Source organism: Nipponia nippon, unplaced genomic scaffold, assembly GCF_047370975.1.
Source record: "Nipponia nippon isolate SJK-2023a ecotype South Korea unplaced genomic scaffold, ASM4737097v1 scaffold_3, whole genome shotgun sequence".
In the NCBI taxonomy this organism is placed as follows: domain Eukaryota; kingdom Metazoa; phylum Chordata; class Aves; order Pelecaniformes; family Threskiornithidae; genus Nipponia; species Nipponia nippon.
The window spans coordinates 102,637,716-102,660,955 of record NW_028262347.1 but is presented as its reverse complement, the minus strand read 5'-3'; the positions used below and the strand labels follow the sequence as shown (position 1 = coordinate 102,660,955).

At 36.6% G+C, this 23,240-nt stretch overlaps 1 protein-coding gene across 3 annotated transcripts in view; it reads left to right on the top strand.

Annotated features, from left to right (window-relative positions):
* Nucleotides 1–23,240, top strand: part of ADK (adenosine kinase) — a 302,767-nt gene that overhangs the window by 136,321 nt on the left and 143,206 nt on the right. For all 3 annotated transcript variants that reach the window (XM_087766906.1, XM_087766907.1, XM_087766908.1), the window contains exons 5-6: nt 4,963–5,135; nt 10,575–10,683. In XM_087766906.1, coding sequence (XP_087623032.1) covers nt 4,963–5,135; nt 10,575–10,683 — 282 coding nt within the window. The remainder of the gene's footprint in view (nt 1–4,962; nt 5,136–10,574; nt 10,684–23,240) is intronic.

The following is a 23,240-nucleotide window of genomic DNA, read 5'->3' as shown; positions in this document are numbered from 1 at the left end:
CTCCTGTGTGCGCTGCAATTTAAAATAAGATCAGATTTGACAGATCATGCAGAGAAGAGTCCAGCTTCAAATAGCGCACTTCAGATGCACTTCAGATGTCTGTATTCAGTGTTAATGAGTTTTGAAGATCCTTCAGTGTGAAGGGGCATAATGCTTCCTGTTGTGTTGTCAGTTCCTAGGCATTTAGGATTCAAGTCTACAGCTGAAAACTCCTATGTGCAGAAGTCATGTCAGTCTAAGCAAAGCTTCGTATGCTTTGGCATTGTTAGTTTAAGACGACTGACAGATGTGGAAATGCACTACTGGCTGCAGCTTTAAAAAAGAATTCAGGAGCTAAGGATTTCAGATAGAGAACAACATGGGACTGATAGCAAGTGTCTTCGTCAGCCTCCTTGTTCTGATTATCAATGTTGTCCAGTTAGCAGTGGCACTTACAGCAATGCATGGAGTCGGAGTAAAATGAAATAATTTCTGAAGGATCTTTGGTTTAGTCAGAGGGCTATAAAGCTGTCTTAAGCTTCATCCGTATGATGTTTCTTTTTGAGTCTTACAGGGTTGTGTGCTGAGACCCAGTAGTAGCAAACTCTCCTTTCGCAGGGGAAGTATCTTTGCAACTGGAGGTAGTGAGGTAAATTAGATCAAGTATTTAGTTCTGCTGCTTTTTGCCTTTCAAGTAGAGGTCCTCCTCTACAGTGAACTTTGCAGGAACAGCAAAGAAAAGCTTTGAATACAGATCAAGTGTTGTGATATGGGATACTGGACTCTGCTCCTGTGGTAGAAGCATGGCATTCTCAAGCTAAATAGGATAAGCTTGGGAAATACAAATCAAAGAACTCAGTTTTCTCCCTTTCTTTCTTCAATTCTTTAAGACCACTGATTTTCTTTCATATAGTATGAAGGGACATTTTTCTATTTTTTGGGTGTAAGGGACCATTCAGGTAACTATCTCATCTTTAATATCATTCTCAAAAGACAGCATTGAGTAGGCAATCAAAGTCAAGTTCCTTCTAGTGTTGGAAGAAGGGCTTCTAGAATTGCTTCTGTAACTCAGAGGAAAGGTTGTTTCCAAAGCCGTTTTCTAATCAGACAAAAGTGGGAGATAGGTGTACCACATCTTCGAGTCTGAGGATGTGAAAGTTAACTCCATAGTTAACTCCAGGCAGTCTCACAAAGTCACAATTGAGTCTTCAGAAGTTTTACTTGTTACCAAGTTTTCTTGGCATCTCAACATCTTGCAAGAAAAGACGATGCTGTTCTCTGCAATTGCCACCCACTCCCTGGAACGCAAAGGTTCTTATACTTTTCTGGTAGCTAAAGCATGCCAAAGAGTTCACCCTGTTAACTCTGATCATGAAAAACCACTTGAACAGATACTCCTACTACTGTGAGCCCAAGTTAGCCTCAGGAAAATAAGGAGAGAAGCGTTCTGTCACTCTCTAGTGTATCCTTGAGTGGCCAGGGTGCTGGCCTCTTTTGGAAGTGCTGGCTTCAGTATTTGATCATGAGGAATAATATGCCTGTAGGGATAGGGTGATCTGATATTAGATGATGCTTATTTTGAAATCAGCCTAATTTTAAAATAGAGTTATGCTAAAGGCAGGAAATAAATTTTTTTAAAATGTTAATATTTGCTTTTAGTTTACCAGGGTGCATACAAACAAAAATGTAAGGAAAATGTTAAATCTATTTAACTCAAGAGAACAGCTGAAAGGTGTTCCGTTTCCCATGTTCCTTCCTCTGTGATGGATGCTTATCCTAACTCAAAAGGTCAGGGCCTGTCCTTGTGTGTACCTGATGTCCAAGCTGTGTTGACAGAAGATAACTTTAGGATGGAGAAACACATTAGATTTCATAAACCACTCTAGATTTTGAGTTTCCTTTGTGGTATCCCCCTCCTGAGGCTGTCTTGTTCCTTCATGATAAGTTCCTACTTTTGACACTTCTGTCTTTGGGCCATTAACAGCCTCCAATTCCCTTGGGTGATGGTGAGGATTCATGGTGTGGCCAGGTGCCAACCTCTCCTGACCAGACTGTCAATATAGTTAGTTAATAGCTGCCTCACAGCCTAGCCAAACCCTAGATAATTAACTCATTATGCTAGTGCCTGCTGAGCTGGGTCATTTTCCATTGCTGTCTAAAGTCGTTTTCATTCAATTAAATCTTGTATTCCACATAAATCTATAAAAAGAATTTGCAGTTTATATAACCATATACCTGGCATTAATGTGTGTGGTTTCTTATTGGCCTTCAATTGATATTAGATATATCACTATTTCATGGTGATAAATGTCTTGTGATGACTGACCCTCATTCCCATTTAGAGTGTTTTAGCCAAAATGTTGCTAATAACAACAATAACAATGGTGAAGTAGCGCATAGAAGCTTGTTTTTTTTCCATAAAATTAAACTCCAGTCCAGGGTCAAATTTTTTTAAAAGTGCTCCAGAGTCTACCGTGAAGATGTTATTTTTATCTCCTGTTTTTTTTACACATATGCAAAAACTGCCTGCTGGGACTCATTCCCGTAGGTGCAACTTCAGTGGTGTACCACAGAGATATTTCTATAGTTAAGTTTAATCAAGTTTGTAATGTGACGTCTGGTTTTTGCCTTTACTAATATGTAGCCTTTTAGCTGAGGTAAAGCAGGAACAGTTTGGAGGAGTTCTGCAACTAGCAAGACCTCACCACCATTATTGTGGGAATATGTGGAGATCATTCCAAGAAGCTGGGAGTATTTGTAACTGGAGATCTGTGATGAGAGGAACTTTCCAGAAACACTGCTGAACTACTTTTCCATCTTCCTCAGTGTTGGTTAACATTGCTCAGATGTTCAAATAAATATCTATATATAGTGGGAATATTCCCCCACCATATAATACCTGTGTTTCAAGTAATCATGAGTATGAGCAGAACCACTGCTTATGGAAGAACTGGTCTGCACAATATACAGAGGTTCATATCAAGACATCTTAGAGTGTGACTTCTGATTCTCAAGAATAACTTTACTTACATTTAAAATAAGAATTGTGACAGTTATATATGGCACATATCACATCTGAATTCAAATTGAGCTGCTGCCAGTAGCCAAAACCGTGATACTTGAACAGAAATTCTTTTCTCAGAGTATGAAATATTACTTACTACTGCTCCGAATGTTGTCAGACTTTTATATAAAGAGGATGGAAAAGTTATGTCATTTGATGAAATGTTGTAAGCCTAAGGTGCAGTTTGAAGTCTTATGTGTTTTGAAGAATTGTTGAGGTTTGATGCTTTGATAAATACTGTTCATAGTGATCTCTATTAATTCTTGTTATTTGTGAGAGTAAGGCGTGCTTTTCAACGTGGGACACAAGGCTTCAAGTACTTCTGTTCTTATCGGTGTGGAAATTGGTTCCATATTTGCTTACAGTAGGTCACAACATCTCTAGTCTTGCTAAGTAATCTGTTCTACTTAAACATACCTCCAAATATAAAAGACATCCTAAATGAACACTGTGCAAGTGTGTATTATGTATGTGCAAATGTATGTAAAATACAAGGATATCATAGATAATTTTCCTGTTGGGGGGTTTCTTAATTTATATTAATTTAGAGTGATATGGAATAGATTAGCAGAGCATATGTAGTGTGCATTTCATGAATGAGAGATTGAATGCTGCCACCATCTGACGACACAATCTTTTTTTGTCCTTACACTTTATATATATTAAATTGCTGCAGGAAGGAGACCTTGCAACTTTTGTCCACCTTTGCCTCATTAATGAAGACTTTCACATAACTAAAGATTTTTTTTTCTTTTTTTTTTTTTTTTTCCTACCTACCCTGGAGCTGGAAGTAATAAAGATGTGACTAAGCATGTATTTGCAACTCAGTTACTTGACCTTTCTACAACCCACAGCTACCACTAATGCTGCTTTGTAATGGAGACATTATCGTTTATTTAAATCTTGATTAGGAAACAATTACAAGTAGGGTTTTAGTATAGCAGTAAATTGATGTAGCCTTTAATTCATACTATAGATTGAGTGGATAAGCTTTCTGACTGTAATTAGAGTGAATTATAATGACTTCAGTTGGTTGACTCACCACCAGCAGTGTAGGGCCTATGATTGTTTCTTCACATTTATTTTTTTAATTCAGTCTTGATTTTACTTTGCTGCTGAATGCTATTTTTTAACTTAGTACAAAATGGAGTTACATTTACAGTTGAATGATACATATTTTGTATTAATAAAAGACGAGCTTTATGAAATAACCTGGCACCTTAGCAACACTGTGCAGCTACGCTCTTTCTTTACAATTCAAGTGACAGAACTGCTCTTAATAAAGTTGGAGATAGATATTTTCATGCGTGGTTTAACAATGTAAATAGGGAACATTTCCCTTTTTGCATATAATTAAATAGTAGACACGGTTATTTTCAGTACCATTTAATTTTTGTATATATTGTGAATGTTGCACAATGTTTCTTCTTAGCTTTTTCAAATGTATTGTTTTCCTTATGTGTGCTCTGTCTGGTTGTTGTGTTTGGGTTTTTTTTGTTTGTTTGTTTCTTGCTTCTTTTGTCTTTTCTTTTCTACAGATTTTCTTTAAAGATACCATACGTTGCTCAATTCAATATAAGTGTAGGGGCATCTCCTTTGAGCAAAGGAACTTCTTTTGAAATACCTTGTAAAAACATACTAATCTACTTTATTTGATAGTGAAGTAGGTGTATTTAAGTTTTACATTGGTTATTAAACACTCAGTAGGATCATTAAGAGTAAATTTTTTTTCTTTGCTGACCTTCCCTCCCTTGATGTACCAGATGTTTTTTACTTCAGGCATGGAAGTGTTCTGTATGTCATAGTGCTCTGTAGGCACAGAATTAAATATGGCGAGTGAAGAGAAAAAAATGGCAAAAAATAATATATCAAGCATGCTAACTTGTTTGTTTGTTTTTTGTTTTCCTGTTAATCTGCAGTGGATGATTCAGAGCCCTTACAAAGCTGCAACTTTCTTTGGGTGCATTGGCAAAGATAAATTTGGAGAGATCTTAAAGAAGAAGGCTGAGGAAGCTCATGTGGATGCCCATTACTATGAGCAGAGTGAAGAACCAACAGGAACCTGTGCTGCCTGCATCACTAGCGATAACAGGTCAGGGGCCTTTGATATTTCCTAAGATATAAATGCAATCAGCATAGTGTGTGGAGCCTAATTTGTTTGGAATATTTGCCCTTGAAAAATTGTGATTTGAATGATAAAGGAAGTATTATCACTGGTTTGAGACAACACAGGACTGCCTGTCTCATAGCTTGGGGCTGGGTGGTATTAATATGCTTTTAGAGAACAGCAGTTGTATTATGGCAGAAAAGTGTGAGATGATAATACACTACTACTTTCTGAACTTTATAGCTTCCAGTTGCTCTGGAGAGAGAAAATATGTGGGAGACAAAAGCTGGTAAACAAGTATGTTCATGCAGCCTATGTAAAAGCTGATTGGCATGTAAGGCATATACTTGATTGGCAAGTGAGGAATATACTTCAGGTGATAATGTGTTTAGAAAGGGTTAATTTGATTTTATACAAGAGGAAGGAAGAAGCGGGTTTTTTATTGTTGCAGTTGTTGAGAAGTTAATCTAATAACTGATTCTGTATGTCTACATCTTAACAATTTCTTCTGAATTTTTTCTTTCATGTTTTCATTTGCTACTATTTTTAGATGGTCTTTGCTGTATAAAAAAATCACTTCTCCAGAACTCTATGATATGTTCAACCTTTCTTATATTTGTAAACTATGAACAATGGTCTTTGTGGTATTTCATATGGTTTCAGAGCATTCCGTAAGTAAGAACCCATTTATAGAGTGATTTATTTTGGATATTGTAATAAAGTAATAAAACCAAGAATTTCAGAAAGAGATAATGAAGACAATAGGGATTTATCTTGAGCATGTCCCTTTGCTTTCTTCTTTCTCTCTCCACCAACACCACTAGAACTTATGTACTACTTCTTTGCTGATTACCTCCTAGCAATTTTTTTGAAGGTTTCAAAACCAGCCAGTCAGGTCTGCCTTAATCTTGAGATGTTACCAGCACACACCAACCCTCCCTGATTTCTGTTAATATCTAAATTTTCTGATACTAGATATTGAAACAATAATGAAAATGGTATCAGTTACCCTGAAGAATATTTTCTGTTTGGCTCTGAATAAAAGCAAAATATCTGTCATTATCCTTTTTGGTTTCCCTCTGTGGCTTTCAGTGCCATTGGTCCTGAGGAACTGCTCTTTCCCTTTCAAAGCAGTATCAGGAGTTAGTAGAAGTTACTAAGGTAAGATAGCAGTCTGGTAATTAAAATCTACACCAAACTTCCTGAGAAGTTGGTGAATGTTTTGGGTAGAATTAGAAAAGGCAATAGGCAGCAACATGTACTGAACTGAGAGTCACGGGAGGGAGATTTTTCCATATAATAATGTAGAACCCTGGAAAAATTTTAGTTAGAGCAGACATCTGTTCCAAGCCCCTGCAGAATGCAGGGCCAACTTCGAAGTTAGATCATGTTTTTCAGGGCCATGTCCAGCTGGGTTTTGAATATCTCCAAGGATGGAGGTTGCACAACCTCTCTGGGCAACCTGTTTTAGTGTTTGACCACTCTTCATGGGAGAAATTCTTTTGATGATACCCAGCTGGAATTTTCCTTCTTCTTCCAGCTTGTGTCTGTTCTTTCTTGTGTCCAAGAATAGTCTGGCTCCATCTTCTCTGTAAACTTTCATTAGTTATTTGAAGATGGCAGGAAGGTGTTCCCTTAGGTACCTCTTCTTAAGGCTCAGCCAAGCCTTTCTTCATTTGTTAAGTGTTCCAGCCCCCTCGATGGCCTGCTACTGGACTCACTCCATTATGTCAGCGTCTTCCTTGTAACGGAAAGCTTAAAACTGGACACGGAACTCCAGATGAGGTCTGGAGACCAGAACAGAGGTTTTCCTCTGTTCTGAATATATAACTTCTTCTGTCCTGCTGGCTGCATGCTTGCGTAATTAACCTCTGTGCGGGTGCAGTGCTGACTCATGTTTCAAGCGTGGTCCACCAGCACCTCCAGGTCCTTTTCTGCAAAGCTGTGTTGTATCCTGTCAACATTCAGGCTATATTCCATCCTAGTTGCGTGACTTTGCATTTGCCTTAAAGTTTTCTGTCAGCCCAATTCTCCAGGCTTTTGAAGATCCACTGAATGACAGACAGCTCTGTCCTCGAGCTTATCAACCTGTCCCTCCCAATTTAATGTCATACATAATGTCTTACTCTCAGGAATGAATGTATGTACTCAGTGGAGGAAGGAAGTTCATTCATCTTCATCTGGAGTTTTGACATTAATTATATCTACAGACTTCCCCCTTCATCTCCAGGATCCATATTCAGGTTTTCAAAGAGAAGACAAGCAATAAAGATGTTTCTGCTCTGTGATTCTCTCTCTCTTCAGTCACATAGTGTCTGTGTACGCATCCTGTAGCCATCACCATTTCCTAGATGACATGATGGGAAACTGAAGTCAAGACTGTCAATAGACATACATCATGAATTCAGGAAAAATATGTGCATCTTTTGCCATGCATTTCAATGGAATTTAAAAGTTTAGATAAATTTATTCATAAAAATGTCTGCAAGTACTTCTGTAACTTAAGCAGTGTTTTTGGATTGCTAACACTTTTCTCTCTTAGTATCAAATGTTTGCTCAAGTACTAGAGACAGTGGCTTCATGTCAATGGCTGTTTTAGAACATGCTTGAGAGTGTGCAGGGAGTACAAGAGACTTATTTCCCTCCTCAGGAGACAGAAAAAAATGGCGGATGGTTGTTGCTAAAGGCTTTGTTGTGCAACCCCCCCTCTTCTAGTGAGAGCAAGTTTATTCTCAATCTTTAATTACCCTCTGATTGTTCCTTGGTTTTCAGCATTTTCTGTATTTGTAAGAATCGCTTCAACCTGGCCCCAGTTGATAACTCTAATTTAGTGATTTATCTCTTGTCCCAATTGAGGTATGTGCTCACTTCCTTCTTCAGGTAATTCAGCTTTCTTGTCTCGTTTGGAGGAGCTGGCTAATAGCACTCCTGGTTTTCTTAGTAAGTGGCTGTGTACATTTATGTTCCAGATGCCTTGATGTGAGTGTTTCTTGTTTCTGCGAAGTCTGTCTAGCTTTTTGCAGGAAAGGGTTCTGAGCTAATTCCCGATTACCACTCTGAATTCTCTAGCTTAGCAATACTAATACACTTTGTTTTCTCAGAGCTTTTCAAGAAAATCCTAACACGTGATTAAGCTCTAAAGTATTACCTATGCTCCATCATAATCTATGACTTTGATTTGTGCATTCTGCTCAGAAATACCCACATGCAGATCCTCCATTAAGGTGTTTGATTTGAAGCACTCTGCCTGTCTCCAATTACCATATTTCATTGAAAAAACATCTGCCTTCTCTGTGTCCCACATGTTGAACTTAGTGCTGTTAGACTTACAGTTTTAATTTGGAAAAGCTTGGTGCTTTGTCTTCAGCGTAACAATCTTTTATTATGCATCATGTGCAGAGCATCTCTACAGTTGGATGTAGCCACAGAGAGCTAGGTTTACAGTTTCAGGGGCATGTGGTAAGTGAAAGGAAACATATAGAGAGTCTTTGCTTAGTTTTCTGGAACGTGATTGCTTTTCACTTAGCAACATACGTAGACAGCAAGATTTTTCCAGCTAGCTCCTTGATGGATATTTAGGGTTTGCCAAAACTGAAAGATTTAATTTTATTTTTAAATTTGGTTTACGGAAAATTACCACAGTTATGTACATGTCTTTCTTGAATTTATTTGGTTCTCCTGTGGATTTCTTGTCATTGAAACGATAATATTCATCAAGAATGAAACTTCTCGCCCTGTTACTTGTACTGCTACAGAGGCTTGGTCTAAGTTGTTTGTTTGTGTGTTTTAATTTTCCCAATTCACATTAGTTCTCATTGTCTTTAGGTTTTAGAATTAAAGAGATAAGCCCCAAGAATGTTCCTGGGATGAAATGACACAGAACTGTGCTATGTATTTTGATATATTCAGAAAAAGTTAGTCTAACTTTTTGTTTTAATTTTTATATACTGGATCTGTTTAACTTACAGGGATTGTCAATCATGAGTGCTTTGGGAAGTTTACAGGGAGACTTGGTTGCTGTCTTCCTAAGAGATGCTTTTGGGCTTTTGTCTGTTTTTTATTGAATAGGATAAAGAGAAATGGTGATAGTGGAAAGATGCTGTTTTAAGGTGGAGTAAATTTTCAAGAATTCCTAGTTTATTTGCCTCCTGACACCTGTACATGGTACTTAGTCTGGAGGCAGAAGCATGACTCGGTAGAAGCAGGCTAGCAATTCACTCTGACCCATTGTCTCTGGATTGTAGTAGCATTTATGTGGAAAAGGATAATACATACAACATCAATTGTATGCATGTTGGAGAAGGCAGAAGTTTTCAATAGCCATATATTGTATGTGTAATTACACATTGTTTATCTGGCTAATGTACTTAAATATCACAAAACAGTGATGTGTTAATGTTAAAAGTGCATCTTATGACTATTAAATCTTGAAAATTAAATTTAAAACTCTGTATGCCAGCATGGAAATGTCTGTTTCCCCAACTCCACTTCTCTAAATATTGGATGTTATTAAACATTCTCATAATAAAATTGCACAGAAAGATTTGGTCGTGGTAGCCAGAGTGGAGAGCTAGTGCATAACTATCTTTTTATGACCTGTTTTTAGGAGTACATCTGTAAGTTTTGTGTGTTTCATAAGGCTGAATTGAATGTCTGAAGAGGAGGATGTAAAATAGAATGTACCTTGCATGTAACAAAGTAAATATGATACAAGTATTTTTGTTCTTGCTAATAGAAGTTGTGTCCCGTGGCTTGTGTTATAACTTGTTGGGAAAGAATGAAGTACAAATGAGTTTTTAGTAGTTTTCCAGTAACACACAGCTAAGCCAAAGTTTTTTGGTTTTTTTTTAACAGTTCATCATCCAACAGTAGCAACATGACCCTTTTTCATTTGCTAAAGGAAAATATGAACCTAACGGGGGAAAAAACCCAGACAACCCCCTTTTTAAATAACTATTCATTGGAAAATGATAAAGGCGAGACATACATATCCATCAAACTGGAGTAGCTACTTTCCTTTAGTTGTTAGGTACTAGAAGAGTTTTAATGCAAATCTGCAGATGCTATACTGTACAGAGGGAGTTGATCACAAAATGCAACAAAGGTTGATTCTAAGCAAACGAAGGCACGTGAACAGTATAATAGTCATAGGTTACATAAACTGTGTAGCTGGATTTAGAATACATTATTTAATATGTGGTTTAAATTTAAATTTTATTTAAATATATGATTTAAAATATATTATTTAAATTTTATGAAATGGTCAGATAAAGTATGTGTTCTATGGTGCTCTTTGTTTTTAATTGCTTTTATGTTCTTTAAGATCTTTGATTATCTTTGAGAAATTTTGTTCTTTGGGACAAATTTGCAGTAGTGTTAGTTAAAGAGCCTGTTTTTTAATGCCTGTTTTTTAATCACTTTCAGATCTCTTGTAGCTAACCTCGCTGCTGCTAATTGCTATAAGAAGGAAAAGCATCTTGATCTGGAGAAGAACTGGAAGTTGGTGGAAAAGGCCAAAGTTTATTATATAGCAGTAAGTTCAGCTTCTTTCAAATTGCTAAAATTTGTGTTACAACATTGTGAGGTTTAAGCAATGAGCATGTCTGTTGCATATGGTTTAGGATGATTTTGTAGGAATACAATGAAAGAAAATGACTACTTCAATTTCAGCATAGTTTGATTTCTTCCAATTTAAATGTACAAATGTAGAAGTATGTTTTAGTTGTGTGCTTTCTTAAATTAGTGAGGAAAAAATCGTAAGAATTAAACATTTTCAGAGCTTTTGTAGTAGTGCATCAAATTTACATTTCACATTTTCTAGTAAATTGTTGTGAAGGATGCACAAATTATGTAGAAAAACACTATTAGCATAATTATTCACTGCAAACAGTTTGAGCTTATTTGTGTGAACAATCTTAATTGCTGTTTATTCCATAGTAATTACTACGGCACCTTATAACTCAATATTTCAGAAACAATGATTGTGACAAATCTCTTGAATGTGGGCGGTGGGGCAAACTGATTTTAATGATGAAATCTTACTTCTGGAATAAAGGAGTTTTGAGTGTGGGGCATTAGTAGATTCACAATTAGTATTCTTTTTCTACCATCCAGAATGAATCAAGCCAGATTAGTGTATTTGTGTAGATTACATCTTGCCTCAATAGAAGTGGTGAATTTGTTTTCATCTTGTGCTCAAGTTGATATGACTGATCAAAATTAGCAAACATAAAAAATCTATGACAGATTAAAACCTCATAACATGCATGTAATATATGGATTCTGTATGACAGCTGCTTCCATTCCACTACCTGAGCTATGTGGGAACAGCTGGTAAGAAGTGTAAAAAATTGATTATCCAGGAGGAACAAGTTCATTGAAAATACAGTTATTTCTTTTAGCTAGTGTTAATGTCTCCTACAGCCTGTTAGTGTGCACTGCTGTAGGCTTTACATGGTTGTTATTGATTCTTGTGTATGGCCAACACTGCCCCTTTATAACTGTCAAAAAATACTTTTAACCTTCTCAGTATACAAAGAAAATGCATCCCACTACTATGACCATATGTTTGTGCCGCGGTTAAAAAAATACATAGGTCCGTTGTCTACTCATTTTTTATTTCTGTTTTTCAAGTGTTCTGAGTTTTTTATTTCCCAGTAATTATACCTCAGTCTGTTCCAAATGCCATGCTTAGGAATTAATGCTATTGGCTAAAAAAATACTGAAAGGCTGAGTGTAGTTTAAATAAAGAAGAAGAATGACAAATGTTACCGAAAGCTATACTAAGGGGGTTTTTTTGTTTGTGTGGTTGGTTTTTTTGTTTGGTTGGTTTTTTTAATTTTACCATGCTTATATATAATTACCAATGAAGCTTCCAATATACAACTTAGAAAAATTAAACTTAGTGGAAACGCTTCGGGAAAAGTGGGAAACATTATATGAGGTGAAAAACAGGTTTGGGTTTTTATAGATATAGGCTTCATCTTATTTTAGCTCTGAAGCCACTCTTCTGTGTTCAGTCAGTTTGATCCCTTAAATGTTGACTAGGTGATTCACTACATGTATTTTCATATATATTAAAAACTGTTCTTCAGATGCCAGTTGTACGACATCTAAGCTTTGACTAAGAGACAGAGAATTATTGTACTAAACTGAAAATAAAACCCAAGATGCGCATATGTTAATGGATAAATAAATAACACTGAAGTGCTAATAAATTGTGTTAGATATTTGCAAAATGGAATTCAGATTAGGGAAACATCTGACTGCAGGAGGAGGTCTGTTGGGTAAAGAACCTGGTTCACACCTGTAGCAAATGCACTCAAGGATGGGTTCATCTAAGAGATTTCTGGGGCAGTGTTATCGCTTCAGATTACAGATTGCGTGTGTAACTTTACTTAAGGAAAGGAGACAATGTGTAGAACCATACAGGTTCCCTCATGCTACAGTGCATTCGTGCCCTTTTCTTTCATTTAGCTTCTTTACTTGCAGATTTGTAGCGGTTTACCAGATTAAACAAAACCATGTACTGAACAATTACCACTCCTGAGGTATAGGGTAGCTCTCAGAGTCATTAATCTGTCTACTGTTGTCTGCCTGCACTTTGGTCATGTTACCTTCCTTGGCTTTGCACCGTGCATATGTTGCTTTTAATTTCCTTCTTTCTATCCAACTGTCACCTATTTCTTGGATTGCGTTAGAATGTATGTTAGTGACAGATACTCATTCTGGAAATCCATGTCCTGAGATTATCAAACAATCTATTTTCTTGGCAGAGTAGGGCAGTTGTTGCTTTAGGACAGGTCTGTGATATCCTGTGGTCATCTGTATATGCTTCCTAGAATAGATAATATGCTTTTCAATGCAGCATTCAGCAGAATGGCCCTCTGATGAAACTTAGCTCTGAAATCTAATCAATTCACTGAGGGAGGAGTAGGTACAAAGGAAAAGATAGTGAAGCCATGACAGAACCCTTAAAGACAACTTCTGTTACCATGAATGAACACAATACCTTTATTTTAGCCATCTGGTAATCAGATCTGGCAGACAAATTGGAGAAAGACTAGCAAAGAATAGGACCCTGTAAATCACAGATAGAAGCAAAATACAGAGGCTGCCCCAGCTTTCCCAAAGATGGTAAACTTTGAAGGTGTATTTTAATCCGTTAAAATTACTCTACTTTGTATCATTTAAGATAGATTACATGTACTGTCAAACTCTATGCAATTTCTTTCCCTTCTCCAGATATAATTCATATACTTGCAGTAATTTCCACCATTGACATCATATCTTCCAGTCTGTCATATTCATTTCGCTGTGGATCAGCTAGCTGTGCTGCTGGTGTCTGATTAGAATTCACTGTGAGGGATTTATTTGGTTCCTGCTGGGGCTAGAAAATGTCTCTTCCTCAGACATTTCCCTTATTTCAGAATAAGTTGAGAGTGATGATAACACTAAACATTGTCATTCTGTCTCTGAAATTGTGAATGGGACACAACCTGACATGAAAATAATCTTAAGTTGTGTTTTGTGTGTGTGGTTTTTCTCATTTTTTTTTTTCTTTTTTCTTTCTATCTGTGAATCTATGCTTTCTGTCAGGACTTGCATTTTAGAATTCTTACGTGTTAGAGTTGCATCTTACAAACTTGGGTGATAAAACTCCATATTTGGGCACCTTGTTTGTCTAATTTTCAGAAGCATTTAATAAACAGATGGTAGTACTGTATTTATGTAGGCATCTCGAAGAATTCTATAACATGTATTGGGTTGTGGGGTTTTTGTGTTTTGTTGTTTGTATTTTTAAGATCATCAATGTCTTTAGTGCCACTTGAAATCTATGGGAGTTGCTGGTGCTCAGTTTCTTTGACATTGCACGCAAACATTTTAACATTTTCAATGCAACTTGCAGTATATAGCTATTAATTTTCCTCTTACGAAAGCCTAGAATGCAAAGATATTTTTATTGTCAATGTTTGTGGTTAAAAAATAATCTGCTGATAAGAGTTACTTAGGAGAGCAGAAAAACTGAGGAGAATTTTAGTTGTCATTTGACTCCAATTAGCACCTCTGTGTTACTGTATGTGAGTAAGGAATTTTGTACTTGTCCTTTCATAATGGAAAGAAAATGGAAAAGGAGAAGATGCTTTTCCTTCATTAAAAGCTGCACTTAACCTTGTGAAATCTTAACTGTGACAACTGATACTGCTTGCTTATACAGACAGCTGAATTTTAACTTTCTGTCTGTATTTGAACATTATTGCCACAAGTGTGCTGCTTCCCAGATGTGTGTTTTCTCTTGTTCCAGTTAGCCATCCTTATTTCTGCCAGTTATTTAGCTTTACTCAGTTTGTTCTTCAGTCCAACACCTGCATTCATTTAATGTTTGCAGTTGGAGGCATTAGGTGGGTGAAACACTGTCATTTGATGCTAATATTATCTTGGTGCTGAAGTAATAAATGTGTTCTTGAAAGTTCTTTCTGTGCTTCAGTTTTTTGTTGTGTTTTTTTTTTTCCCTTAAATACTTCCCTTTGCTAAGCGTATGAAATGGCAGTATTGACTGAAGTTGGGTTCCCAATCTGCAGTAACTTGAGTCTTACCTTAGAGTGGATCAGTTAAGTAGCTCCCAAAATCCAGAGAGATCTTCCTTTAGTAAAACGCTTGTCCCTTTTCTGTACAAAGGAAAATAGTAGATTGTTGTTTAGGGACTGTATCTGAATTTTTATTTTGTGCATATAGTTTGTGTGCTTAAAAAGCTTTTCTCAGTAGTATCTGCGTAGACTTCTTGCCTAGTCATTTCATATAGGTATGGCATTGCTGATGCTCATGCTTATCTGTGTTCATTAAAGAGATGTGGGACCATTTTTACACTGTACTTTATGCATTATGATCCCTTGTCTTTGCTTTTTGAATGTACAGTGCCTAAAAGCTTCAACTTCTGTGCTGCCTGCTGTAGGTAGAGAGTAGAGGAGCAAAGAAGCTTTTTTGTAGCTCTAAGCCTTACTTCTATGCAGGTGAATTTTGGGTTGCTCACTTTTAGTATTGCCATACAACCTTTTATTCAGAGAAGATAACACTTTCACTCAGTCAGCTTTGCATGGGCTGTTGTTATTTCACAATCCGTAAGAGTTTAAACCATTCCCTTCTCCTACTTCCATGTAGCAAATAATAGAAATTTCTCAATGGTGATGGAGTTCGGTTGTACCACATTAAGTATAAAATTTTCTAATACTGCTTCGATTTGTTAGCCCACAGTTAAGTTATATTTACCAATTCCAGCATCTCTTTTGTGTTTACAAAGCTAATGCCAAATGTAGTTTATTTTTATGTTAATGACAGTTCTGATCAAGACCAGGTATTCTGGTCTTAGGCTGAGTTTCAAGTAGGAAATGTCATGTGTTGCAGCATGTGATAATGAAGCCAATGTAACATAGTTATCTGCTGGAGGAGAAGTTTTTAAAGCTCCATCCACCCTGGTGTGTTTCAACAAATACTGTGGTATTTTTATATTTATTTTCTTTTAATGCCTAAGTGCTTGTCTAAGCAGAGAGATACTGTGGTGGTGTAGTGGGCTTGATGGTGGAATTATCTGGTTTCAACATGAGTCTGTCAAAACATAAGCTTGATGTCAGCAACGTGTAGCAAAGCTTAAATAACATTCTACAGTATTTTACATGGGGTTTGGCTATTCTACTTGAGAAAAAAATGCTGATTATTATAACAATGTATGTATAAATGAAATTTCTTTTGTGCTGTCTCCTCCTTTCAGAAGCATATTCAGTGAAGGCATTTTTATTGTAATTTACTGCTATGATGAGTATGATAATTTACAATGGATTGTGATAGGTTTTTTTCTTTGAGATGTGCTGGGTCTATGTGTGCATCATGGGAAACGAGAGATGTAGACACTGGCAGGAATCAAAATATCCCCTAAAAAAGACATTTGTTTGAATAACTCCACAATAGCTTTTTTTTTTTTTTTTCCATTGATAACTTTTGCTATAGTGCTCTGGCATCAGTATGTATGCCATTTGACATGGAAAACTATTTCTCACAATAATGAATAGGTTTCATGGTCAGGAAAACACCATTCTGAATGTCTTAACCGTAAAGAAGAAGCTGCAGCTAGCAACAGTTAGTTGTGGCCTTTTTTGCTGGCCTGGGATAACATTGCCTTCGTGAAACCCACCATCTTGAGGGACTGTGTTTTCTGGAAGTTATAGCTGAAGTGTGATGCATTCCTTGTGGAGAGATAATAGACTCGGTATCTAACCAGGAAGCAAATCTGCCATTTACTGGCTTCCAAAACAAATATGGGAAAAATACTTTCTCTTTCAAAAATACAGAAATTCCCAGCTTTAGTTCTTTGATCAAAATGTGAAAAAGAGCTCTGTCTAAACTGGCGCCAGCACGTGGAAAGTCATTCTGTGATGTATTTAGGGTGTGGTGTGCATTATCCTACCATTTCAGGTATAACTTCTCATGCATAGACAATTTTGCCAGTGTTTTCTCAAGTAACTTATGTGGAAAAGTGAATTAGAAACTATTTTTCATATTTATTGCCAAGTTTGATTCTCAGGATGTCATTCTTTGAAGATGAATGCTTTGTATTTTATGCAGAAGAATGCATCATCAACTTTTAAGAAAGATTGTACCTCTTTTTTCCGTAATAGAAAATTAATCAGAATCTGTCTAACATCATAAAAATCTTTATTTCTAAATGTTCACCTATATGTTGTTAATTATATTTATTTATATGAAGAATATACACATTTCCTTTCCTGTCATTCTCATCCTACCCCAGTAGCCTTTAAATTGCAGATACGCTTCTTCAGCACAGTAATTAGTGAAGCTCAGTCATCACTCCTTTTATCATGTGATTTTTGGGTGTTTTTTAGAAGAATGCATTATTAGAGCACTTACACAGCCAGTCTAGCTGCAACAGCCAGGCGGCAATAGCAGTGCCATTTTTCACAAAGAAAATGTTGAACAGGAGCCAAATGTTTGGTGGCAGAGTCTGTTGCTAGGAAATCAAGTTCCTGAGGCGATTAATGACAAAGCAAGCAATAACAAGAAGGCAGAATTGCAGATTTAAAAGAGAGGGAGAAAAAAAAGTGGTTGGTGTTATAATTACCCAAAGAAATCCGTACTCATTAAATTGGCTGTTTTTATGATTGACTTTAATTGGAGGTTAGCTCAGATATTTAGCTCCTTTCCCACCCCTTTAAACACACACATGCACGTAATCTGTAGAACTGCAGACTTGTTTTTCTAAGCATTGAGAGGAGCTTGCCCTGTAATTTGATCCCCACTGACAGATGCATTTTCTATGCTGCCATTTTGAATTAACCTATTGTGCAACAATTTTCCTCAGCTCTGTTGAATAAAACATCAAGTCTTATTACCTCAGATGGATTTGATAGAGTAAAAGAATGTACTTCTAGCTGAAGTAGACTATTTGCAATGAGTTCAGTGATTTGAACTCTGCCAACAAGCACCAATAATTTGTGATGTATACTTAAAGAACGAAAGAGAGAAGAGCCACGTGGGGGGTCTTTTTGGCTGTATGAAGTTCAAATGCAAACCTCAGAGTAATATTGTTGTTTGTGCTAAGGTTATTCCCCAAGATCAAGCCTTTTTAGATAAAGCATGTTAACTAAGATTTTTTTGCCATTAAGCAGATTGGTTTTGAACCGGAGATTCTCTTACCCCCACTGGTTATCCACACTGTTAGGCTACTGTGGGATTAGAAAACCAAAAATCAATCCCCCTCTCCCAGAAACCCCAACAGTTGGATTTTTCCTCTGAGACTTCTTTTGTGAAGAGAAATTTTCCCTTGTAAAGTTAAACTGGAATAAATGATGTTTTAAAATTATTTTAAATTCCAAATAGTTTGTATCCTGTGGTAAGGGAAGAACAGACTTTCACCTTACTCACTTTTCTACCCAATTAGAAAAACTTATACCATCGGTTCAACAAAATTTTGGCACAGAAATGGGGAGGCAACTGACCCTGACATTTAAATCCTGTCATGTTTCATCGATCATGTTCAAGACAATATTGCCTACTTGCAGCAAGTGATAGATGAGAAAATATCCTTTTACAGTACCTGTAAGTTAACATACAGAAGCTAACTATAAAAGCTAAATGATGCCATAGCTCTCCAAATTCCTAATCAAACAGTGAAACAATAGAACCACACGTATTCTGTCCAACAATACCCACATTACTAATCAGATGCCAATGCCAAGCTGTCTGCTTTGTTAAATACCCAGGTTCCCTGAGGCAAGAAGACAGCTGCTATAACTACTATGAAATTTGGTAGCTCAATCTATTTTTGCTACCCTTGGGCTATCAAGCTACTGTTAATTCAGACCACCCCAATTGGTACACTTTAGGGATTTTTTTTCAAAGTGTTTGTAATTAAAATGATAAAACATCATTATTACTCCAAAGATGATGTGTGCACTTTGTGTTTGACAGATACCTACAGAGGTAAACCTAGCATGTAATTTTCATTGACATAATGGTTGTGATTGCATTACCCTTTTAAAAGTATATTGCTTTTTAGGGGGGAAAGAAAAGAGGGGAAAGGGCATGCTTTTATTTCACTGGTAGAATTTGTAAATCTGTTGAAAGACTAAGTCAGTCTCTTGGTTGCAAGCTACTTGTCTGCAAAGGCTGAATTGGGCTTTGTAGCAGACCGGGGAGTGGTGAGAAGAGGTTTTCACCAGGGCCAGCTCTGCCACCAGGGACAGGGACCCGCTGTGCCGCCCGCAGACCGCTGCAGAGACCTCTGCTCCCAGATGCCTCTGCCTTTAGGGACACTGAGTCTCAAACCATATGTAAAGTCTGGGCAGACTTAACACACTATTTAAATGTAAATTAAAAAGGCAAGCCTTCATACTCTAAGGGGTGAGGTGAGTCAATTTGAAGGGAAATTTTTACTGCAGGTCCTTTTGCATGTCAGTCTTTATTAGATGCTCTCTTTATGAGAGCACAAGAATTTTGTCTGTTACCATGTCAACTTTGTTAGAGCAAAATCTCAAAACTAAAGCACCAGCAAATCAAAGTGTTAGAAGCTCTGACTGAAACAGTATTGGTTCTATCTTGAATTATTTTTCGTTTCAGTACTTCTCTGATAAGGTTTTAAAAGAATCATTAAGTTAAGACTGTTCTAAAGAGTAAAACTTGAAATTAGTAAATTTTTCTAATTTGAGTTAGCTTCCTTATTTTGGATGCTGACTACCAAAATTTATAATAAATTGGTAGTCAACACTCTGTGTACAGTTGATTGACATTTGGGGTTCCACCTTTCTTCCAAAGAAGTTGATGTCATTAACGCGTGGAGGTGTCATAGTCTGCATAACCCTGGAATACGTATTCTTTGTGTCTGTCAACAACTGCCACGTTAAAAACAGCATACAAATACTACAGCAATTGTGCTCTGTTTTACATGAAGAAGGTTAATTTTTAAGAGCAAAAACTATGTGTGTATGTAACTTGAGAGCTGAGTTAAGCTATTTATGGTTAAGCCCACTACTTGGTCTGAAGTTGAAATTATTTCTTGTTTACGTATGTAATAGGGATAGTGCAGTTGTTTAAATACAAAATTCTTTTTTTTTCCCTTGCAAAAAGTTATGATTAATGATTTGCTTTGAAATGAGCACTCTGAAATGATCACACTTGTGCTTGTTATTTCAAAGGCAGTAAGTTTTGCACTAAAACTATAGAATGTTAAAATATGTATACGTAGTGCAAGGAGAATCATATATGCTTCCTCTGAGCTCAAAAACTGAACTGCACTGAATGGCATTGATCTACACTGTAGACTACAGGTGTTTTGAAATAGCAGGGATTGCAAGCAAGATAGGAACCTGAAGGCTACTCTTTGATTCTGCAAGTAACAATTATTTAAAAACGTAAAAATGTTTTTACAGCATAGCTAATCAATATCCTAAAAATCCATGCCAAGGAAATTTGTCTGCTACATTGTGCTTAGCAATTGTGTACTTAAGAGTAAAAAAGTATTTTGCAAAAATGCTTATGCACAGATTTTCAGTGACAACATTTTAGACATGTTAATAGTATGCCTTGCAGATTGGGCTTTTTACAACTTTGTGAAAGATTCTTTAGCCCTTTAGGAGGCAGAAGGGCTGAGTCCAGCCAGCCTTGTTTGTTATCGGGTTTATTTGAAAAAGGAATTGACTGATTCCAAAAACAGGCTCTGGAAGCTCATTTGAAAGAGGCTATGGGACATAAGACAGATCATGGATTGGCCTTGGTGCAACAGAGGAAAAGACCTTTCTCAGGAGACATCTGCTTTAATGGAGATCTTTGTGGTGTTTTCTCAGTTTCTTTTTAAAGAATAGAACTGTGCCCTAAAGACAGGGCTGAGCAGGTTTTGTGGTGTGGCTTTAATCCTTCTAGTTGTGGGGCTGATGCTCAATCAGCAGTGCGCTGGGTCACCTGCTTGGTAAATGTGCTTCAGACTGGTTTGGTCAAAAGAAAGAAGATCCTTCTTTTTTCTTTTCTTTTTCCTTTAATTAAGGATAGAATACTTCAGGAAATACTAAATTCTCTGAATAAGTATATGAGTGCTATTTTAGAAGAAATTTCTAAGTTGGAGAAATAGAGGTAGACACTGTTTGTTTCTAAGGCATATCCAGACCATCACGGTAGCAGGTAGGGATTGACTGATGTAACATCATTTTAGCAATACGAACAAGATAAAAAAAAACACAACAGTTCTAATCCTTGCAAAGGTTTGACTTAAACAAAACCTAAGGGCACTTAGGTTTTGTCCACAATAGAAGGATTTTGCTGATGCAGCTGCTGTGGAAAATCCTCCTGGGAATTTACATTTCTCTCTGGCATAAGCACCCTAATGTGGAGACAGTTTATAACAGCTGCTATACCAGCAGAAGTGCTCTCACCTTCCCAGACTAATCATACTTGCACCAAAGTTTTTATTGGCAAGACTATGTTGGTTAAGGACAATGGGTTTTTCTTATGTTTCTAAATAATGTAGCTGCTCGGCCAAAATATCGGCATACTCACACCATAGTCTGAGTCCATAGTCCATAGATATTGCAAAGCCATTTATAAATCACAACGTTTCCCATGTGTAGTATGTGGCTAATAATGTCTAGCCCTTGAAGATCTGTAGATGAGAAGATCTGTCTTGTTACCACTTTTTATGCTAAAGTTACTGAAGTTCTTTTGCAGAATGCCACTGCTCCTAATAGTTTTTTGCCAACTATGCTATTGCCAGATGCAATATAACAATACTTTCCTGCAAATTTGAAAATGGTGGGGAACAGCAGTTAACAGTATTTAGCATGAAATATGCCTCAGCATATGCCTCTGAACATGTCTTTTTAAGGCCATATGGAGTATAATTGGTGCTGAACAACATTGAGGTGTTTTGTGAAAAGTAAAGGCTAAGCATTATAGTCATAAAATCTTAAAGAATGAGACAAATGGGAGAAAGAAGGGAGCAACTGAATTCTCTGTCTTGCACTCTCTGAATAACCTGAAGTGAGAGACCACAGTATTTTTAATAGATTTCTCTTCACAGTAGGGTTAAAATTAAGAAATTTAGCAAAACAATGGCAGGTAGTGGGCATGGAAGATGGCGTGAGTAATTGGAATGAAGCAGAAGCCACCTTATCGTCCATTGAGAGCACCCAGGAGAATATTGGCATTTATAGCTGGGCTTGCTATTCTTGGCATTCTTTGTATATGGAGTTCTTTAGGCACTTGATCACAGCAAAGTAACGTAAGAATGAATTTCATCCTTAAATATTAATTTCCCCTGTCCTTTGAGGACTAGAGTCAAAACTTAGAATTTTAATTCATTTACTTATTAAGATATCTTATTTCCAAGAGACAGTTTGGAATTAGTAAAGCAATGTGCTAAAATTAAAATTCCTCACCATTTTATTGATTTTAATCATGAACTGTAGCTGAATGTAGAAAAAAAATTTACAAACTGTAAGTGATTGGAAATTTGCAACAATATGAAGGATCCAATTTTGTTTGAAGAAAAGGAGAAATTTTCAGTGAGCATGTATATAAAGGATAGCAAGTATTCATTCCCCAGAACTAGTGCTGTCCCTAAGTGCTTCTTTATACTGCTGAGAATGGGCTGAAGAGAGTTTCTGCTGAGGGCTGTAGATTCTTATCTGCCTAATTGAGCCATCATTTGTTGACAGGAGGGAAATCATGTGACCTGCCTTTAATGCATTTCTCGGTAACAGCAGGAGTGTAAAATGTAGTTCATGGAAGAGGAACAGAAAATGTTAAATTTTTTTAGAATGGCCTCCTATACGGAACACTGTGAGGTTTATATTGCAGCAGAATCAAATGTTTGAACAACATTCATACAGTAAATACGTAAAATAAAATCATCAAATTCTAATTATTTTGAAAGAATTGAACTTTTCTATTACAAAGCCCCCAAACTTTCCAAATATGAATTTAGTAAGTTCTTAGTTTTATCAGTATGATGATAAAATTATGTCAGTAGAATTGAAAGCAGGTGTCATCTTCTCTTTTGAGCAAAAATGTCCACATAGTAATCTGCCCAATTGCACCGTTGGTACCAAATGTTGTACAGTGGTAAAAGGAACAACAGAAAACATCCCATGTTATCATTTGGTAGAAAAGTATCAGAAAAGGTTATTTAAAAACCCTGTAATTGGAGGCACATTCTCTACTCTCGTCAGCCCATCTAGCACATCAATTTCATATTAAACTTCAGTCATGGTCCCCAACCAAATATCTTATTTTATAGAATGTAGAATTACAGGCATGCTGCTGTGTTTTGGAGATATCTGTTTGCTAGAATAGTCTCCCGTCTCCCCCCCCAACACTGTTGAATTGACCTCATCTGTAAGAGAAGTTAATTTCTATTTTGTTTTTAAAATAAGTGATTACTGGCTGCTCTGTTGATGAAGCAATATCATAGGTTGGAAGGTAAGAGTACAGCAGCAAAAACACTTTAGAATGATATGTAGAAATCATGTAACAGAGGAACCTGAGACTGCTATAACTCTGGAGGTTAGCTTACCAATGAATAGATAATCTGAT